Consider the following 17,078-nt stretch of genomic DNA (forward strand, 5'->3'; position numbering starts at 1 on the left):
ATAAATATGACATATATAAGATAACTGTTTACATCCATAACAAAAAAATATAAGATAAGTTTGTACATCCATAATAACAATAAAAACAACAACAGGTCTATGCATCCAAATCCGAATCTGAATCCTGATGCTGCTGCTGCGGCTGGTGCTCCTGATGTGGTGCTCGAACCGGTGGAAGCGGTATCGGGGGTAATCCCTCTCTCTCTCGTCTATCCTGCTCCGCCCGTACCAGCCAACCTACCAAATCGTCGAGCCTGTCAAGCCTGGCTCGTACATCCGGATGTAGCGCAGCTCCTGGGGCACGACCTCGAATAACGTGACGTGGAAACTGAGGTGCCCCGGCAGGTGGCGGTGGTTGTGGCTCCGCTGCACCGTCTAGATCCTCCGGAGGGTCCTCCACGGGCACTACATCAGCAGGATCTGCAGGAGGATGAACGGGCTCGAAATGCTCTGGTAAGGCCTGCTCTGTCCATACGCCCCCTTCGCGGTTTTTAAACCGCGGGCCAACAGGGAACCTCTTGATAACCCTCATCCCCCATAGCGACTGCATACCCATCCGCGTCGGCATGATGGCCGGCGTCCGTAGATGTGGGTCCTAGTGTGGTACGAGGCCCAATGAACGGGCAATGACGGTCACGTACGCCCCGCCATACAAAAATCCGCGCTCCTGCCGGTGATGGCCGGAGGCGAAGTACTGGGCTAGACCGTATGCTAGCGCGCACGGCCTCCTATACAACAAACAGTAAAGGAAAAAAAGATCTGTGGTCGTACACCACTCACGGCTGTAGCCGCGCGCTAAATAGAAGTGGCGAGCAAATGGTGCAGATACCTGCAGATAGTGTTAGCGAAATACAAAAACAGAGATTAATAAACAGTGCATATAATCACAATAATTGCAATAATAAACGTACATACCTGTATAGTGGGTCCCTAACAAACGACACCCTCCCCTTCGACTTTTCGTGCTCCCAATGATCCGCCCCCGCAATCACCTGCCAAAACCCTACAAGAGTGGGTTTTTCAACCACCACTAGCCCCGCTGTGTAAATCTCAGTCTCGATCTCCTCCTGCATGTATAAACCACAATGCACCGCAAACTGTGCTAGCGTCATCGAACGCATAACGCCAGCAAGCCTGAAAGAAACCTCAGGCGGATGGGGAGCACCTGGGTACGGAAGCGGCACTGGCTCCCCAGGAGGGTGAAATGTGAATGACGAAAGGAACTCGACCAGCAGCTCCCTGTAGGTCGGCGTGTGCGCCAAATCAAAAAGACGATGCCACGGCGAATCGATAGGTATAAACCGACGCACTCTCGGCGTCTCAGCAATCTCCTCCATCGCATCCCAGTCGATCGATGCATGCGATCCAACGTGCATCCTCCTAAGCTTCTGGCAATGACGGGCGGCGTCAGTGCCGTCGGGAAACTCAAGATATGGATGCCCCTGCAGCGTATCCACAGGCGGTCGCTGTCTCCGTCGTGGACCCTGCTGAACCGGCTCTATGTGAATGTCATCGCCCGGTATCAGATCGTCCTCCATAATAAATACTGTATACGTATACAAACAATAATAAATAAAACAATAATAAATAAATAAATAAATAATAATAATAATAATAATATAATAATAATATAATAATAATATAATAATAATTAATAAATAATAAATAACAATAATAATAATGTTTTTAATAATAATAATTAATAAATAATAATAATAATAATAATAATATTTAATAATAATAATAATAATAATAATATAATAATAATAATATAATAATAATATAATAATAATTAATAAATAATAAATAACAATAATAATAATGTTTTAATAATAATAATTAATAAATAATAATAATAATAATAATATTTAATAACAATAATAATATTAATAATAATAATAATAATATAATAATAATATAATAATAATATAATAATAATATAATAATAATTAATAAATAATAAATAAAAATAATAATAATGTTTTTAATAATAATAATTAATAAATAATAATAATAATATAAGAATTAATAAATAATAACAATAATAATAATTAATAATAATAATAATAACAATAAACAATAATAACAATAAAAAAAAAAAATTCAGACCCTCGTATAGCCCTCGTATAGGGCTATACTCGGCGTCCTGTTCTACAAGTTCATCATCATCATCATACTAAAACCCCCAAAACCCAACAAAATTCAAATTCAGGGCAAACCTACGGTCTAAAGGCATAAACGAGACAAAAATACTTAACTACGGGATGAAATACGTACCGGTGATGCTTCGATTCTTCAAAAATACGGTTGAAAATACGTCCGACGCGTATAGATCAAGCAGCAGCGTATGTGTGTGTTTTTTGTTTGGGTGTATGATCTGTGTCGTCTAGCCCCCCCCCCCTGTGTTATACGAAGCCTAGACGCCTCGTATAGATCTATACGAAGCGTCTATTCTTTTTGTTAAATGACCATTTTGCCCCTGTTTAGCCCTCCGTATAGCCTTTTTTCAGGGGCAAAATGGTAATTAACCAAACCAAAAAGATATCTCTGGAATGGTTAATTACCATTTTGCCCCTGAAAAAAGGCTATACGGAGGGCTACACAGGGGCAAAATGGTCATTTAATAATACATTTTAATAATTAAAAAAGAAAAAGGTGATAAAGTAACCGCCTCATTTGTACTCCTCGTACAGACCTGTACGAATCGTACAGGCTTGAAATTACCTTTGAGCCCCTGCTAAATGGCTATACTGGGGTCTAAACAGGGGTAAAATAGTAATTAACCAAAAATATTTTCAAAATTCAAATTTAAAAGAAAAGAATTGTTACCGCTCAAATAGACGCCTCGTACAGGTCTATACGAAGCGTCCATTTTCAAAAAATTCAAATTTTGAAATTCAGATATTCAAAATTTGAATTTTCAAAAACCCGCTCTGGTAGACGCTCAGTATAGCCCTATACGAGGCGTCTGGTTTAAGTGAAATTACTTTTTAGCCCCTGAAATAAGCCTAGATTGGGGGCATATCAGGGGCTAAATGGTCTTTTGTACAACAATATACGAGGGGTCTAGTTCTGTACGAGTCGTACAGTTGTATTTTTTGTAGAAAATTATAGAAAAACACTATTAATTACAAAAAAATACTATTAATTAAAAAAAAATAGTATTAATAACAAAAAAATACTATTAATTACAAAAAAATAGTATTAGTTACAAAAAAACACTATTAATTACAAAAAAATAGTATTAATTACAAAAAAAATACTATTAATTACAATAAAATACTATTAATTAAAATAAAATACTATTAATTACAATAAAATACTATTAATTAAAATAAAATTCTATTAATTACAATAAAATACTATTAATTACAAAAATCATTCTTCCGTGTAACTATCTATGTAATTAAGACTGGGGTTTGATCTTGGCCGAGGATTCATTATCGATGTATACCATTCTAGACGTGGCAAGTACATATCTTCCCATTGTTCTGTATGGGGTCTTTGGTGGGTCAACCATAGCCCGTGTGCTGGTGGCATAGGATAATCCCCTTCCAGCTTAACATGTATGAAGTGGTTCTCGTTAACATGTGTAAGCGTTGTGAATAATGGTTGTTGATTAGCCGGAGGACTTAGTATTGGGAAGTAAGTGGAACTCGCACCCATGGTTGTCGTTAACAGGTGCACCCCGATACCGTACGTTTGTGCAATAAGAAGTCCTGCAAAGGGGAAGTCCATCCAGTGATTCTCCCCACAACCGGCCACTGAATCCCAAATTAGGCCCTGACGATGCGTGTGAAAATAACCATCAGCCCATGCTTCAAATATTGGGAACCAGATCGATTCGTTCTGATCCATTTCTTGGACAAGGTCCCTCCTAATAAGCCCCCATGAACTCTGATCCATCCCTAAGTGTAGGCCCCTTTTCGCGGAGGATAACGAACCTAAACCTTGTTATACAAACCTACTAGCGAGTGCGGAATCCAAGCTAGCAAGCAAACCGAGTTAGTAGCAAGTAGAGAAACAAACACACAAGTTCACCGATTAACACAACTTGTATTAATGCAATGAGGGTTCGGTTACAAGCTCAATGTTTACAGAAATGTTCTATAAACTCTCTAAGTGTGTGAGTGTTTCGGACAGGATGCTCTCAATTCTCTATCTCTCGGTGTGACTATCTGTGTGCATCTATCTACTGTCCTCAACACTGCATGGGTATATATACCCATATACAGCAGGTCTTCTCGAAGGATTCGATAGATGGTCCGAAGGATCATCTTTCGGATACAATGCTTTCGAAGGATAAGCAGGGACCTCGAAAGATCATCTTTCGAGGTCTAATCATTCGAAGCATATCTTTCGAGCACCTCGAAGGATCAACATTATCCTTCGAGGTTATCCTTCGATTCAGACAAACATATCAAACATATTCCAACTGTTGGCCAAGTCAATCCGGAGGATGGTTGACTTGGTCAACTTACAGACTACCAAGGACATCGTTTACATACAGACCGAATACAGACAAAGTACAGACACAAGTGCACCAACAAACTCCCCCTTGGCTGTAGCTTTGTCTTTATCTTCTATAGTTGTAGACTCGTCTCGAACTTCGACGGTCTTTGGTCTTCGAGTTACCAAAACTCTGATGTCCTTTCAAGTCTTCAATGTCGGAGGATCTTCAAAGTCTTCACGTCTTGAAAGCAGAGAGTGTATCAACAAACTACCCGTATCATGTAGGAAGTGTGTTGACAAACTCCCCCTTAACATAAGCTCCCCCTTGAGTTATGCTCGTGAAAAGACTTTATCTTTATGAAGTGAGATCCCTGTGGTGTTGATGATGGCCAATGGCAACTCGATCATTTTCATCACTTGAGCGCCTTCTCGTTGTGTCTTCATTCCAGAGCTTGTCATCGACTATGTTCTCCCAGCCTTTAGAATCTGCACATGCAAGAAATCTAAACGCATAATGAGAACAACTGCTTGGAATATAGTTAACATACACACATGACACACGAATGACCATGTCATAATCAAACACCGTCCGACAGTTTGAAAGTTTAAATTTGTCAATTTTAGTTTTTAACTTTCAAACATGCAAATTTCGACCGTTTATGAAGATTTAGTCAGTTCGGTTTTCAGTCAGGTTTCAGGTAACGAAGACTTGAGCTCCAACATCGTACGATCGAAAATAAAGCAGAAATAAAATCTTTTTGGCTTTTAAGAAGTTTATATTAAAACACACCTAAAATCTTTTTGGTATTTTTGAAAGTAAAAGACAACAATTTAAAATCCTTTGAGTGTTATCAAACGACATCACCGCTAATGTCGTGCTGATATGCACCAAACGACGAAACTGTTTTAAAAGAAAAACAATAAAAGTTAAGCAGTAAATAAATAAATATATACAAACATTCTTTTTGCGAGTTTCGAGGGTAAGAGAATCATATCAGTATACGGTCATGCCAAAACACTCTTGTTGTTCAGTTAGTTAACATTAAGATAAACATCCTATAACAATTATCGGTATTGTTGTCCACTTAAGCTCAACTTATCAGATGTAATCATGTTTAGAGGATACGTTAATGTATGATTTATACTTACCGACCGGTGTTCATCCACATCACGACACATTCCCGTATCAAGGTATGCATGAGAGTTCATCTTACCGGTGAGTATACCGATTATCATCTGTTTGACCGTATAAATTGTGAGATACTCACTTATTTTGATTTGAAAACAAGCCCTATGTGATATAATCACTTATTGATGAGGAACTTGATTTTCGTATGCATGAGGGCACAGGTGCAAGTCCGTGAACAGGTCAGTACTTCCGTACAGCAGAGAGACGAACTTGACACCCGGAAAAATGTGATATTTTATCACTTATTTGATGTGGACATGTGATTGTTTATCACTTATTGAGGTCGAATGCAGTATGTAAATATGTACACGTATGTATAGTATCATGGAAGATCTAGACTTGCGTCCCCGTTATTTTTTGGTAAAAGATACAACCATGATACCCAGATGATAAGCAGCATAAAGACCGAATATCTCAGAACCTCGGCAATCTATCAAACGAAATTTCGGTACTAAGACCATATGCCAATGAATGGTTCCCACTTGATCTTCAGTCGATTAAGATTTATATCACCCTACACACTTTAAAATGATTGTGAGCCTACCGATACATCTTATATAGAGCTGCTTATCGTTTTTCATTTAAGGTTTAAAGAGGTTTGGATAGACCACTGATGTACTATCATTTTCTCTTTTGCTCGCCAGGAAACTCATTTTTGTTTTTCTATTGTTTTTGTGTTTTTGAAATTTTTCGATGTTTTTGGATTTTCAGATTTTGGATTTACTCCCCCTAAAATCAATAAACTAAAAGAAATTTAAAAACACACAAAGATATTTACAAAAATGATTTTCCGATGTTGGTTTACTCTTGCTTGACCTTAATGCCATTTACCAATAATAAGAAGTCAAATCTAGATTTGTCAAAAGCTTTGGTAAATAAGTCGGCACGTTGGTCATCGGTGTGGACCTTAACAACATCGATTAGCCTTTTCTCAAAGCAATCACGTATGAAGTGATATTTGATTTCGATGTGTTTGGTCTTTGAATGCTGCACAGGATTTCTAGTGATATCTAAAGCAGCAGAATTATCAACGTAAATAGGAGTAGTTAGGAATTCAAAACCGTAGTCCCGCATTTGTTGTTGGATCCAAAGAACTTGGGAGCAACAACTTGAGGCAGCAATGTATTCAGCTTCGCATGTTGATGTAGCGACACACGTCTGCTTCTTGCACTGCCATGTAACTAGGCGATTTCCTAAGAACTGACATCCAGCCGTTGTGGATTTACCGTCGATTTTGCATCCGCCAAAATCAGAATCACTGAAAGCTACCAATTCAAAGTTATTATCCCTAGGGTACCATAGACCGGTGTCAGGGTACGCCTTCAAATAACGAAAAATCCTTTTAACAGCAGCAAGATGTAAGGCCTTCGGATTAACTTGATATCTGGCAAGCAGGCACGTCGGGTACATTATGTCTGGCCTTGATGCTGTGAGGTACATAAGAGATCCGATCATAGCGCGATAGATTGAAGGGCTAACAGCTTCTCCCTTCAAGTCTGGAGTAATTCCGTGATTAGTTGGCAATGGGGTACCAATGGGCGTTGCATCAGACATCTGGAACCGGCTCAAGATGTCACCAACATATTTAGTCTGATGGATGAATATCCCAGACTCCGTTTGTTGCACTTGTAGGCCCAAGAAGAAAGTCATTTCCCCCATAGCACTCATCTCGAATTTATCCTGCATGATGCGCTCGAATTCCCTACACAAGACATCATTAGTAGAACCAAAAATAATATCATCAACGTATACCTGTACCAGAAGAAGATCTCCATCTTGTTCTTTGATGAAAAGAGTACAGTCGATAAGACCTCTACGAAAACCGTTCTCCAGCAGATAGTGTGATAAGGTTGCATACCAAGCTCGTGGTGCTTGATGAAGACCATAGAGAGCTTTGTTGAGCAACCAAACCCGATCGGGATGGATAGGATCTTCAAAACCTGGAGGCTGCTCGACGTACACCTCTTCTTCAACCACACCATGTAAAAATGCACTTTTCACGTCCATCTGATAAACCTTGAATCCTTTGAAGGACGCATAGGCTAGAAAGATTCGAATTGCTTCGAGACGTGCCACTGGTGCATAGACTTCGTTGTAGTCGATCCCTTCAATCTGACGAAAACCTTGAACGACTAAACGAGCTTTGTTTCGGATAACAACTCCGCGGTCATCCTTTTTGCATTTGAAAACCCAACGGGTACCAATCTTCTTGTATCCAGCAGGTTTCTCTACTAGTTTCCAGACACCCAGCTTCTGGAATTGTTGCAGTTCGTCCTGCATTGCTTCAACCCAAGCATTATCTTTCAAGGCTTCTTTCCACGTTCTTGGTTCTTCTTGTGAGACATAACACGCGAAGGACCAGTCGTTTTGTTGCCCGGATTCTCGAATAGCTGCATACAAGCCTGCATTGTTGTTGTTTCGCAACATGTTTCTTGTTTGTACGCCACTTTGCACATTTCCAATGATGTTTTGTTGAGGATGGGTATTATGAATCCTTGTTTCTAGATTATCTGGAACTGGAACATTTATACCCAGGTTGTTAAGATTAAGATCAACAACCAATTCAAGACCCGGAATTGACGAAGAGGATGATGCAGTAGTCTCAGCTGTTCTATGTGTATCCACTGGAGGAGTGCCCTCTGAAGTACCATGAACTGCTGTTGTAGGAGCTTCTTGATCTGCATCTAGAAATTCATCATCCTCTGAAGATTCGTTCAATTCGTTTGCATCATGAAAATCCTCATTGTTGAGAGTATTGTTGTTCACCGAAGAAGATGGTTCTTGATTCACAAGAATCGGACGAACCACCGGTGAAACTGTTGCATTGTCACTCTCGAAAAACATCCTAGCCGCAGCTTTTTCTTCAACGGCTTCAACATTGATCGAATTGAAAAAGTCATCGTACTCAAACATCCAAGGTTGACCCGGATTTTTGACTGGCAAGGTGTGCCTTTGTACTCTGACCTCAGACCATTCCTCGACCCTTTTAGTCTCTAGATTCCAGACCCGTAAGTTAGGGGTGGCATACCCAAGAAAGTATCCATCAATTGCTCTTGCCCCAAACTTTCCATTAGGATCGATGATTGTGCAAGGAGCTCCAAACGGTTCGAGATAAGACAAATCTGGTTTCCGTTTTTGAAGAAGCTCAAAGCAGGTCTTGTTGTGTCTTTTGACTGTAAGGACTCTGTTCAATGTGTAACATGCAGAGGCCACAGCTTCAGTCCAGAATGGAATGGGCAACTGTGACTCTACCAACATTGTCCTAGCAGTCTCGATCAATGTGCGGTTCTTACGTTCAGCGACACCATTCTGTTGAGGAGTATAGGCTGCACTAAACTCATGAAGAATACCCTTTGAAGTACAGAACTCCGCCATGGAATGATTTTTAAATTCAGTACCATTGTCGCTACGTATCCGCCTAACCTTCAACTTATACAAATTTTCAATCTGAATGATCAAGTTTTTGATAATGCCAAAGGTTTCACTCTTGTGTGCCATGAACGCAACCCAAGAAAATCTTGAATAATCATCAGTAACCACGAGGCAGTATTGATCACCCCGAATACTCTTGTGCTTGACAGGACCGAACAAATCCATGTGCAAACGTTCAAGAGGAACTGCCACTGTGTTGATCTTCTTTGTAGGGTGCTTCTTCTTTGTTTGCTTTCCTTTCTGGCACGAAACACAGACGTCTTGAAGATGGAAATTTTTGAGGGGAACACCATTCACCAATTCATTTGAAACTAAATGATTCATTTTTCGTAAGTGAATGTGACCCATTCGTCTGTGCCAAGAGATAGTGTCTTTTTCTGTGGCTTTAGAAACGAAACAAGTTGCTTGTGCAGACGTAGTAATAGCCTGGCTCATGTCAAGGACGTACAAATCATTTATCCTTGGAGCCGACAAGAGAATCCATTCTTTTGGAATTTTGAAGCCGGGTTTCAGCACGTAACATCCATTAGCATCAAAGTGTACTGAAAATTTCTTGTCACAGATTTGAGAAACACTAAGAAGATTGTGATCAAGTTGTTGCACAAAATTGATCTTGTCAAAGCTGACAATCCCGTTAGGTATCATTCCTTCACCCGTAATGTATCCACCCTTATCTCCAGCAAAAGCAACATAACCTCCTCTAATAGATTTAACGTCGTAGAGAAGCTTCATGTCGCCCGTCATGTGCCTGGATGCCCCACTATCAACAATCCAATGACTACTGATAGTTCCTCCTGAAGCACCCTGCACATGAACTCAAGTGAATTAGTTGGAGATGGGGACCCAAGCCATTGTGGTCTTGGGTCTTCCATTTTCATCAATGACAATCACTTCTTGTCTTTGATGGTTGGTGAATTGTGATGGTCCCCCTGATTCAGTAACCGATTTAGGTTTCCAAGTCTGTTTGGTTTCACCAGTGTTTTTCTTTAAAATTTTAACTTCTTGATGATTTGAAGTTTTAGAATTTTCTGGTTTTACTTCAACAGATTGTTTTTGAACCACATCGATTTTAATTGCTTTTTCAATCTTCTTGACCTGTTGGCGTTTCTGTTTCTTTTCCCTTTCTTTTACAAGGCGGGGATCTTGTTTTGTGGAAACAGTTGGCTTACAGTCAGTTTTGCCACGGGGATCATCAACCTTTCCTTTCTGCTTATGAAGATATGGGCAGTTTCTAATAATGTGCCCAATGGTTCCACACTCAAAACATGATCTTCGTTCTACAAACCCCGAAGAATCATGTGATCGTCTAGCTGATGATGTTGAACTTTGTGAACCCGAGGTACTAGGTTTTGAACTACTTGGTTCATTTCTTTTCTCGACAACAGCTTTCTTGACAAAATCTAAGTTAGATTGATTTTCAAACTTTTCAATTTTGTCCGTTCCCGTCGATTTCACAAAGTTAACCTTTTTCTTCTTCTTTTGGTTCGGCTTCTTGTCACCTTGAGCCGGTGTTTTACCTTTGGGTTTGGTGTGATTTTGCTGTGTTGGCACTGTTGGTAATTTCTTGTTACCAAATTGTTTTCGAATTTCAGCCTTTGGAATGGTTGGACACTGTGTAACTGTAACTTTAGGTCATGCCTTTCCCAAGAACTTACTCGTCGAATTCTCAAAGACTTTGCAGATTAAGGATTGATTAACATTCTTAATGGGAAAATCTTTGTCTGAGTAAATTTTATCATCACCAACTAGAGTGTACAGCAAATTCACACTCTCCGGCTCTTCTGCAGATGAGGACTCAGTTGCAACAGTCTTAGCGGGTTGAACAGGGGGATCACATAGAATGTGATTCTCAAGAGGTATGTCCTCATTTTTGGCTACCGCATCAGACTTTGCTGGGACAGTATCATCAGATTCATCATCAGACGAATCAGCATCCTCAATCACAACTGGAGGATCTTGATTCTGTTCAGCACTCACAAATGTATCTGCTGACACATCTGAATCTGAGGATACTTCCTTTTGGTATCCGAGTCCTGCAGCAAACTCCTTAACATCTAGAGGCACAGAAGGTTCAAAGAAAACTCTGTCCTCTTCATCAGGCATGGCGTCATAATTATGTCTCACTGGTGGTGGACACTTCTTATAGCCTATGCATGTGACATCTCTCTTTTCCTTCTGAACATCAATGATGTGATCTAACACATAGCTAGAGCTCAAATAACTGTCTAGCTTGAGTTGGATCGCATCACTTTCGGTTTTCACACAGGCCATCTCTTTTTGCATTGTTTCAAGACGAGAGATATACAAATTAATGTCCGTCTGTTTTCTTGAAACCATTTTTGTCAATTCAGTTTTATCTTTCTTTAATGTTTCAATCATTGACTTAAATTCTTTTTCATGGTTTTCATGAAACATGTTGGCTTCTGTGCATTTTGAGAGATCCACAGTCAATTTCTGATTGTGGAGAAAGGTCACATCATATTTTTCTTGCAAAGCGTCATGCTTACTTTGCAAGTCACTCAAATTCTCATTCACAGTAGTATGTTTGTCTTGCAAGTCAAACAAACTAGCTTGTAAAGCATCATGTTTGCCTTGCAACTCAGACATACTTTTCTCCATTTCAGCACATCTAGCATGCAACCTAGCACATTCATCACAATTAACAGCAGTGGGTTCATCGACACATACCTGACTTGATGAACCGTCGACATTAGCCATAAAGGCTGAATGGAGAGAAGACGAAGTATAAGCAGCTTGATCCACCAAAATAGATCTTCTTTGAGTTTCTGCTGCAGCTTCCTCCAAGAGTTCATCAATATCTGCATCGATTGCTGCATTCGATGTCTCACCCACATAATCATCACCAGAATTGGATGATTCTTCATCAGCACTCCTGCTATAACCAGAAGAGTCTTCATCTTCAGACGATTCACCACCACTGGCAGAAGATTCTCTACCACTGGTGTGAACCAACTCTTTCACAATTTGAGCAAAACATGCTGTTTCATCAGGAGCATCAGCACCCAACTGGATTGACCAGTCACAACCTTCATCCACCTGAACTGCAAGTGCTCGGTTGGTTTGGTTATTTGCAGGCACCAATGAACGCTCAGTGTTTCTGTTCTGATTCTGCTGGTTGCCTCGGTTTCTGAAGGGATTTTGATTCCCGTGCTGTGCTGGCTTTGTACATTCCCTTTTAAAGTGGCCCCGTTCACCACAGTTGAAGCACTTAACAGCCTGCTTATCGAACCCATACTTGGTGTCTCGCTTACTTTCCAAGCTGGTTCTGCCAGTACTTTCCATCCAATCCTTTGCTCTTCTCACAGCACTCGCAAAGGCCCACTTGATATCCATCAAGTCCATCTCTTCCTTATCAATCTGCCGGTAATCTTCTTGTGTCAGATTAATGTTTCCAATCTGACCCTCTATCAACCCACAGTACGCGCTCACTACAGTGTTAAGCAGCTCCATGTGTTCCTTAGCTACTTCTACACTGATTTTAGAGAAACTTGACGTGTCGAGCTGAACGGTACTAGACTTTGATTGTTGACCTGCAGATGATGTTCCTCCATAACACGCATATTGTGGTTGTTGAGCAGGAGGAGGAGGAGGTGGTTGTATTGGATTTCCATACAGATCTGTGGTTGGAGGCGGCTTTACAGGAACTTGCACTGGATTGCCATACATATCCGTGCTTGTGACAAACGCCGTTTGAAGTGGAGCATGTGAACCGGCTTTTGCAGATGAAGTAGTGGAGGTGCCATAATACATCTCTGGATTCTGTGGCACTGCAACTCTCTTTGCCTTCAATGTTTCTTCCTGATCCTTGTTCTCCAGAAGCTGCACGAAATCGTTGATATTTGTAGTTTTCAACGTTCCGTTGTACTTCAAGATTTCTAGGAAGTTATTCCATTGAGGAGGCAATGCATCGGCAAACTTCTTTACCACCTCTGTTGGAGTCGTTGTGACTTCAAAGTTGGTCAGCTCAGTAAGTAGGTGATAGAAACGGCTTGTCATATCTCCCAAGGACTCCTTATCCATACATGTGAAGCCATCGAATTCTTTCTTCAGTAGATCTCGTCGTAGTTGACGTGTGGCTTCATTACCTACTCCTCTTGTCTTCAATGCATCCCACAGCTTCTTTGTAGTCTTGAAACTGACGAACTGATGATAAATATCCTTGCTCAGTGCTTGAGTGAGAATAGCGTATGCTTTCTTTTCTAAGTCATACGTCTTCTTTTGATCATCAGGAAGATCAGCAAATGTAGCTGTCGAAGAAGCAGCAATCTCGATAGATTGATCGAATTCCGTAGTGAACCGCAACCACAACTCTGTATTTTGACCAAGAATGTATGTATGGAAACGATCAACCCATCCCGGATATTCATTAAGATGCATCAACTTTGGAGGCCTGTTTAAACTTCCGGTTTCACTTTCGCTTAGTAGAAGACTTTGAATACTCGGAGTTTGATTTGAAACAAACGCCCATTGACCAGCTGGAGTGGCATTTGTTTGTGAGGATGTAGATACCGGAGATTCGGCCCATGATGGAGATTGACTGGTATTCATGTATTTTCCACTGTCTGGAGCCGGACTTCCCCACCAACTCGGATTCATGATTAATGAGCAAAATAAATGCTAAGTGAATAATCCGAGAGATCACACAGCCGAACGATCCTGTTCGAAAGATCTGAAATCACAGAAACTTGTTAACAATAAACAGACCACAATCGAAAGATCAACTATTGTTCGAAGGATCAACAGTACTCGAAAGATTACTGTTGAATCTCGAACAATGATTTCGAAAGATTCAAGAACTCGAAGGATTCTCCTTTGAAAGATCCTTATCTTTCGAGTTGAATATCCTTATCTTTCGTATAGCTCACTTTCGAAAGATCACACTTGTTCGAATGATCAACAGTGTTCGAAGGATCACTGTTGACTTTCGAGCACTGGCTTCGAAAGATTCAAAATCTCGAAAGATTCACACCTGAAAGATCCTTATCTTTCGAGATAAATCCTATCTTTCGGACACTGTCTTTCGAATAGATTCCTTAATCGAAGGATATGTTTCGGACGTCGAAGGATGGGTCGAAGGATGGTGATCTTTCGAGCCTTCCTTGATCGACAGATGTCGAAGGATAGTCTTTCGATGTCGAAAGATATCTTTCGAGAGGTTCTGACACACACTGATCTGATGTGAAAGGTTGGTGAAAAGGTGACAGGTTGGTAAGTCAACTTTCGGCAAAAGGGTATGGCAGGCTGACAACTATCTTACCAACCAAGATTTGAAATAAACTATGCCAAAAATGGATAACCTTATCTACCAAGTCTGGTCACCGGAAACACACCGGAAATTGGCCGGAAAACACAAAGTTTCTTAAAAACCAATTTCCAAGTTACCCAAACCAACTTTAAACACTCCCGGTTAGTTTAGACACGTTTTTACTCAAAGAAAATGCAAGAAAACAAGTAAAAACAGGTGCAAAACCAAGTGTTTCAACACACCAAAACTTGTAAAAACCCGGTTTTAAACAAGGTAAAGAGCGAGGCTCTGATACCACTTGTAGGCCCCTTTTCGCGGAGGATAACGAACCTAAACCTTGTTATACAAACCTACTAGCGAGTGCGGAATCCAAGCTAGCAAGCAAACCGAGTTAGTAGCAAGTAGAGAAACAAACACACAAGTTCACCGATTAACACAACTTGTATTAATGCAATGAGGGTTCGGTTACAAGCTCAATGTTTACAGAAATGTTCTATAAACTCTCTAAGTGTGTGAGTGTTTCGGACAGGATGCTCTCAATTCTCTATCTCTCGGTGTGACTATCTGTGTGCATCTATCTACTGTCCTCAACACTGCATGGGTATATATACCCATATACAGCAGGTCTTCTCGAAGGATTCGATAGATGGTCCGAAGGATCATCTTTCGGATACAATGCTTTCGAAGGATAAGCAGGGACCTCGAAAGATCATCTTTCGAGGTCTAATCATTCGAAGCATATCTTTCGAGCACCTCGAAGGATCAACATTATCCTTCGAGGTTATCCTTCGATTCAGACAAACATATCAAACATATTCCAACTGTTGGCCAAGTCAATCCGGAGGATGGTTGACTTGGTCAACTTACAGACTACCAAGGACATCGTTTACATACAGACCGAATACAGACAAAGTACAGACACAAGTGCACCGACACTAAGCCCACAGCCACAGACCGAAACCCACAAATGACCGTCCGGCATCACATCTCGTATGCACGAGACGTACGGATGGAACACTGGCGGAATGTCAGACTTAAACCGTTCGATGATTCCCACGTACTCGTCCCCAATGATTAAAGGAAAACCGTGATCATCTCGTGTCTCTTTCTTCTTAGAACTCTTTGAACGGCTTAGGGTCGCTTTGGGTTTTTGGGACCTTATAACCGACTGTTGTGAGGCCTGAGACGGAACGTACGAGCTGTGGCGAGGTTTATCGTACTTACTTTGTCGTGAACCTTCAAAGCACGTGTTTGCATCACCGAAGGAGCTTCTCCTCAATTCTTCATCTATACGAGAGGCCTCGTCCAACCTTTCTTGTACCTGCTTTGTTGTTGGTCGGCCACGAGTATTTTGTTGGACAACCGGTGGTTTCTTGGTAGATTTCGTTGGAGTCAACACCGCTTTAATCTTTGAAAGCAGGCTTTTTTGCTGAGCTGGGGGGTGCGATTGTAATTGTTGTCTAACAACATCTAGCTCTTCGACCACGTCAAGTGAGTCGTCTATCAATTTACAACTTTGGAAGTTAAGTTTCCGCCAGAAGACGTCTATGTCTTCGAGTTGAATCGGACGCTCTGCACGGTTAAAAACAATATTGTTTAAGTAAAATGAAAAAAGGAAATATATCACACAAGTGTTGTACGTTCAACAATTATTACCTTCACGCATGTACTTTTCTATCCTACAAGCACAGGGCAACCCACAGCTGTGCCACATTTGGCAACCACGTGATGAATTAAAGCGCTCCAAGACATCTAGCCTCCTAATTGCCTCTCCATGCAACAAGTCAAGGGCTTTGTGGGATACTTTTCCAAGTAGGTGTTGAAACATCGGGTGTTTGTGGTGTTTCATTGTTTTTTCGATGCTTTCTCGAAAAGTCTTCCTTATTTCACCGAACTGTGTCTCAACTATATCCCGGACACAACCAACTATACGGTCCAGCGAGCTCCTATCTTCGACGTATCTCTTTAAGTTGGCATGTTGGCTCTCAACTCTGTTTGTAGTACAATTACCAAAGTTGCGCCTCTTATCAGTCCACGCAAATACAAACATCTCCTTATAGTCTTTTAGCCAGTTATCGTACACGTATTTGAAGACTCCTAAAAAGTAAAAATAATTTAATAAAATTTGCATAGGTGAGTCGTATGTTATTAGAAAAACTTACTAGAACGTTTGCACTCCACAAGTCGCTTTCGCATGTTGCGCAAGTGGTAGTCGTAGATGGGTATGGATGGAGACTCAATCAATGTCCCCCAGAATGACATAAATTTCTTCCAGTCGTCGTCTGTGAAGGCACCCTTGCAGTACTTCATAACATTCTGTTGTATGTGCCACCTGCAAAGAAGCCTGGAGGCGTCTGGAAATACTTTAGCACACGCGCCCATAAGGGCTAGGTCTCTATCCGTTAAAATCACACGTGGCTCCATACATTCATCCAACATTGCCTTAACCCTCTCAAGCACCCACACAAAGTTATCACCCCGTTCTTTACTAACAACGGCATGCGCGATAATAAACGATTTGTTGGTAGGCGTCATACCAACAATCTGGATAAAGGGCATATTGTATATGTTTGTCTTGTACGTTGCATCGATCATCATGACGTGGGGGAATGCACGCCACATGACTCTCGAGTCCTGATGAAGAAAGAAGATCTCTGTTACGATCTCTGTTCCAGGTTCTTCCCGTGTCTCGTAAATAAAGTCGTCGTTCATCAGCACATTTTCTAGTGACTGCATGGG

At 40.8% G+C, this 17,078-nt stretch overlaps 1 protein-coding gene across 1 annotated transcript; it reads right to left on the reverse strand.

Annotated features, from left to right (window-relative positions):
• Positions 1-795: 795 nt before the first annotated feature.
• Positions 796-17,075, reverse strand: LOC110900200. The gene is made up of 5 exons (XM_035985655.1): positions 16,502-17,075; positions 15,996-16,436; positions 15,249-15,911; positions 916-1,546; positions 796-829 (listed from the first exon to the last, which is right to left on the reverse strand). The coding sequence occupies exons 1-5, from the start codon at positions 17,073-17,075 to the stop codon at positions 796-798; spliced, it is 2,343 nt and encodes a 780-aa protein (XP_035841548.1).
• Positions 17,076-17,078: the final 3 nt, after the last annotated feature.

The sequence above is a fragment of the Helianthus annuus genome, chromosome 16 (assembly GCF_002127325.2).
Source record: "Helianthus annuus cultivar XRQ/B chromosome 16, HanXRQr2.0-SUNRISE, whole genome shotgun sequence".
Lineage (NCBI taxonomy): Eukaryota > Viridiplantae > Streptophyta > Magnoliopsida > Asterales > Asteraceae > Helianthus > Helianthus annuus.

Excerpts from the sequence above, each read along its gene's own strand:
- LOC110900200 (XM_035985655.1), bottom strand. The coding sequence starts at position 17,075 with ATGCAGTCACTAGAAAATGTGCTGATGAACGACGACTTTATTTACGAG. Across the intron at positions 16,437-16,501 it reads TGTGGAGTGCAAACGTTCTA|GAGTCTTCAAATACGTGTAC; the intron begins GTAAGTTTTTCT and ends TTTACTTTTTAG. Across the intron at positions 15,912-15,995 it reads AGAAAAGTACATGCGTGAAG|AGCGTCCGATTCAACTCGAA; the intron begins GTAATAATTGTT and ends TTAACCGTGCAG.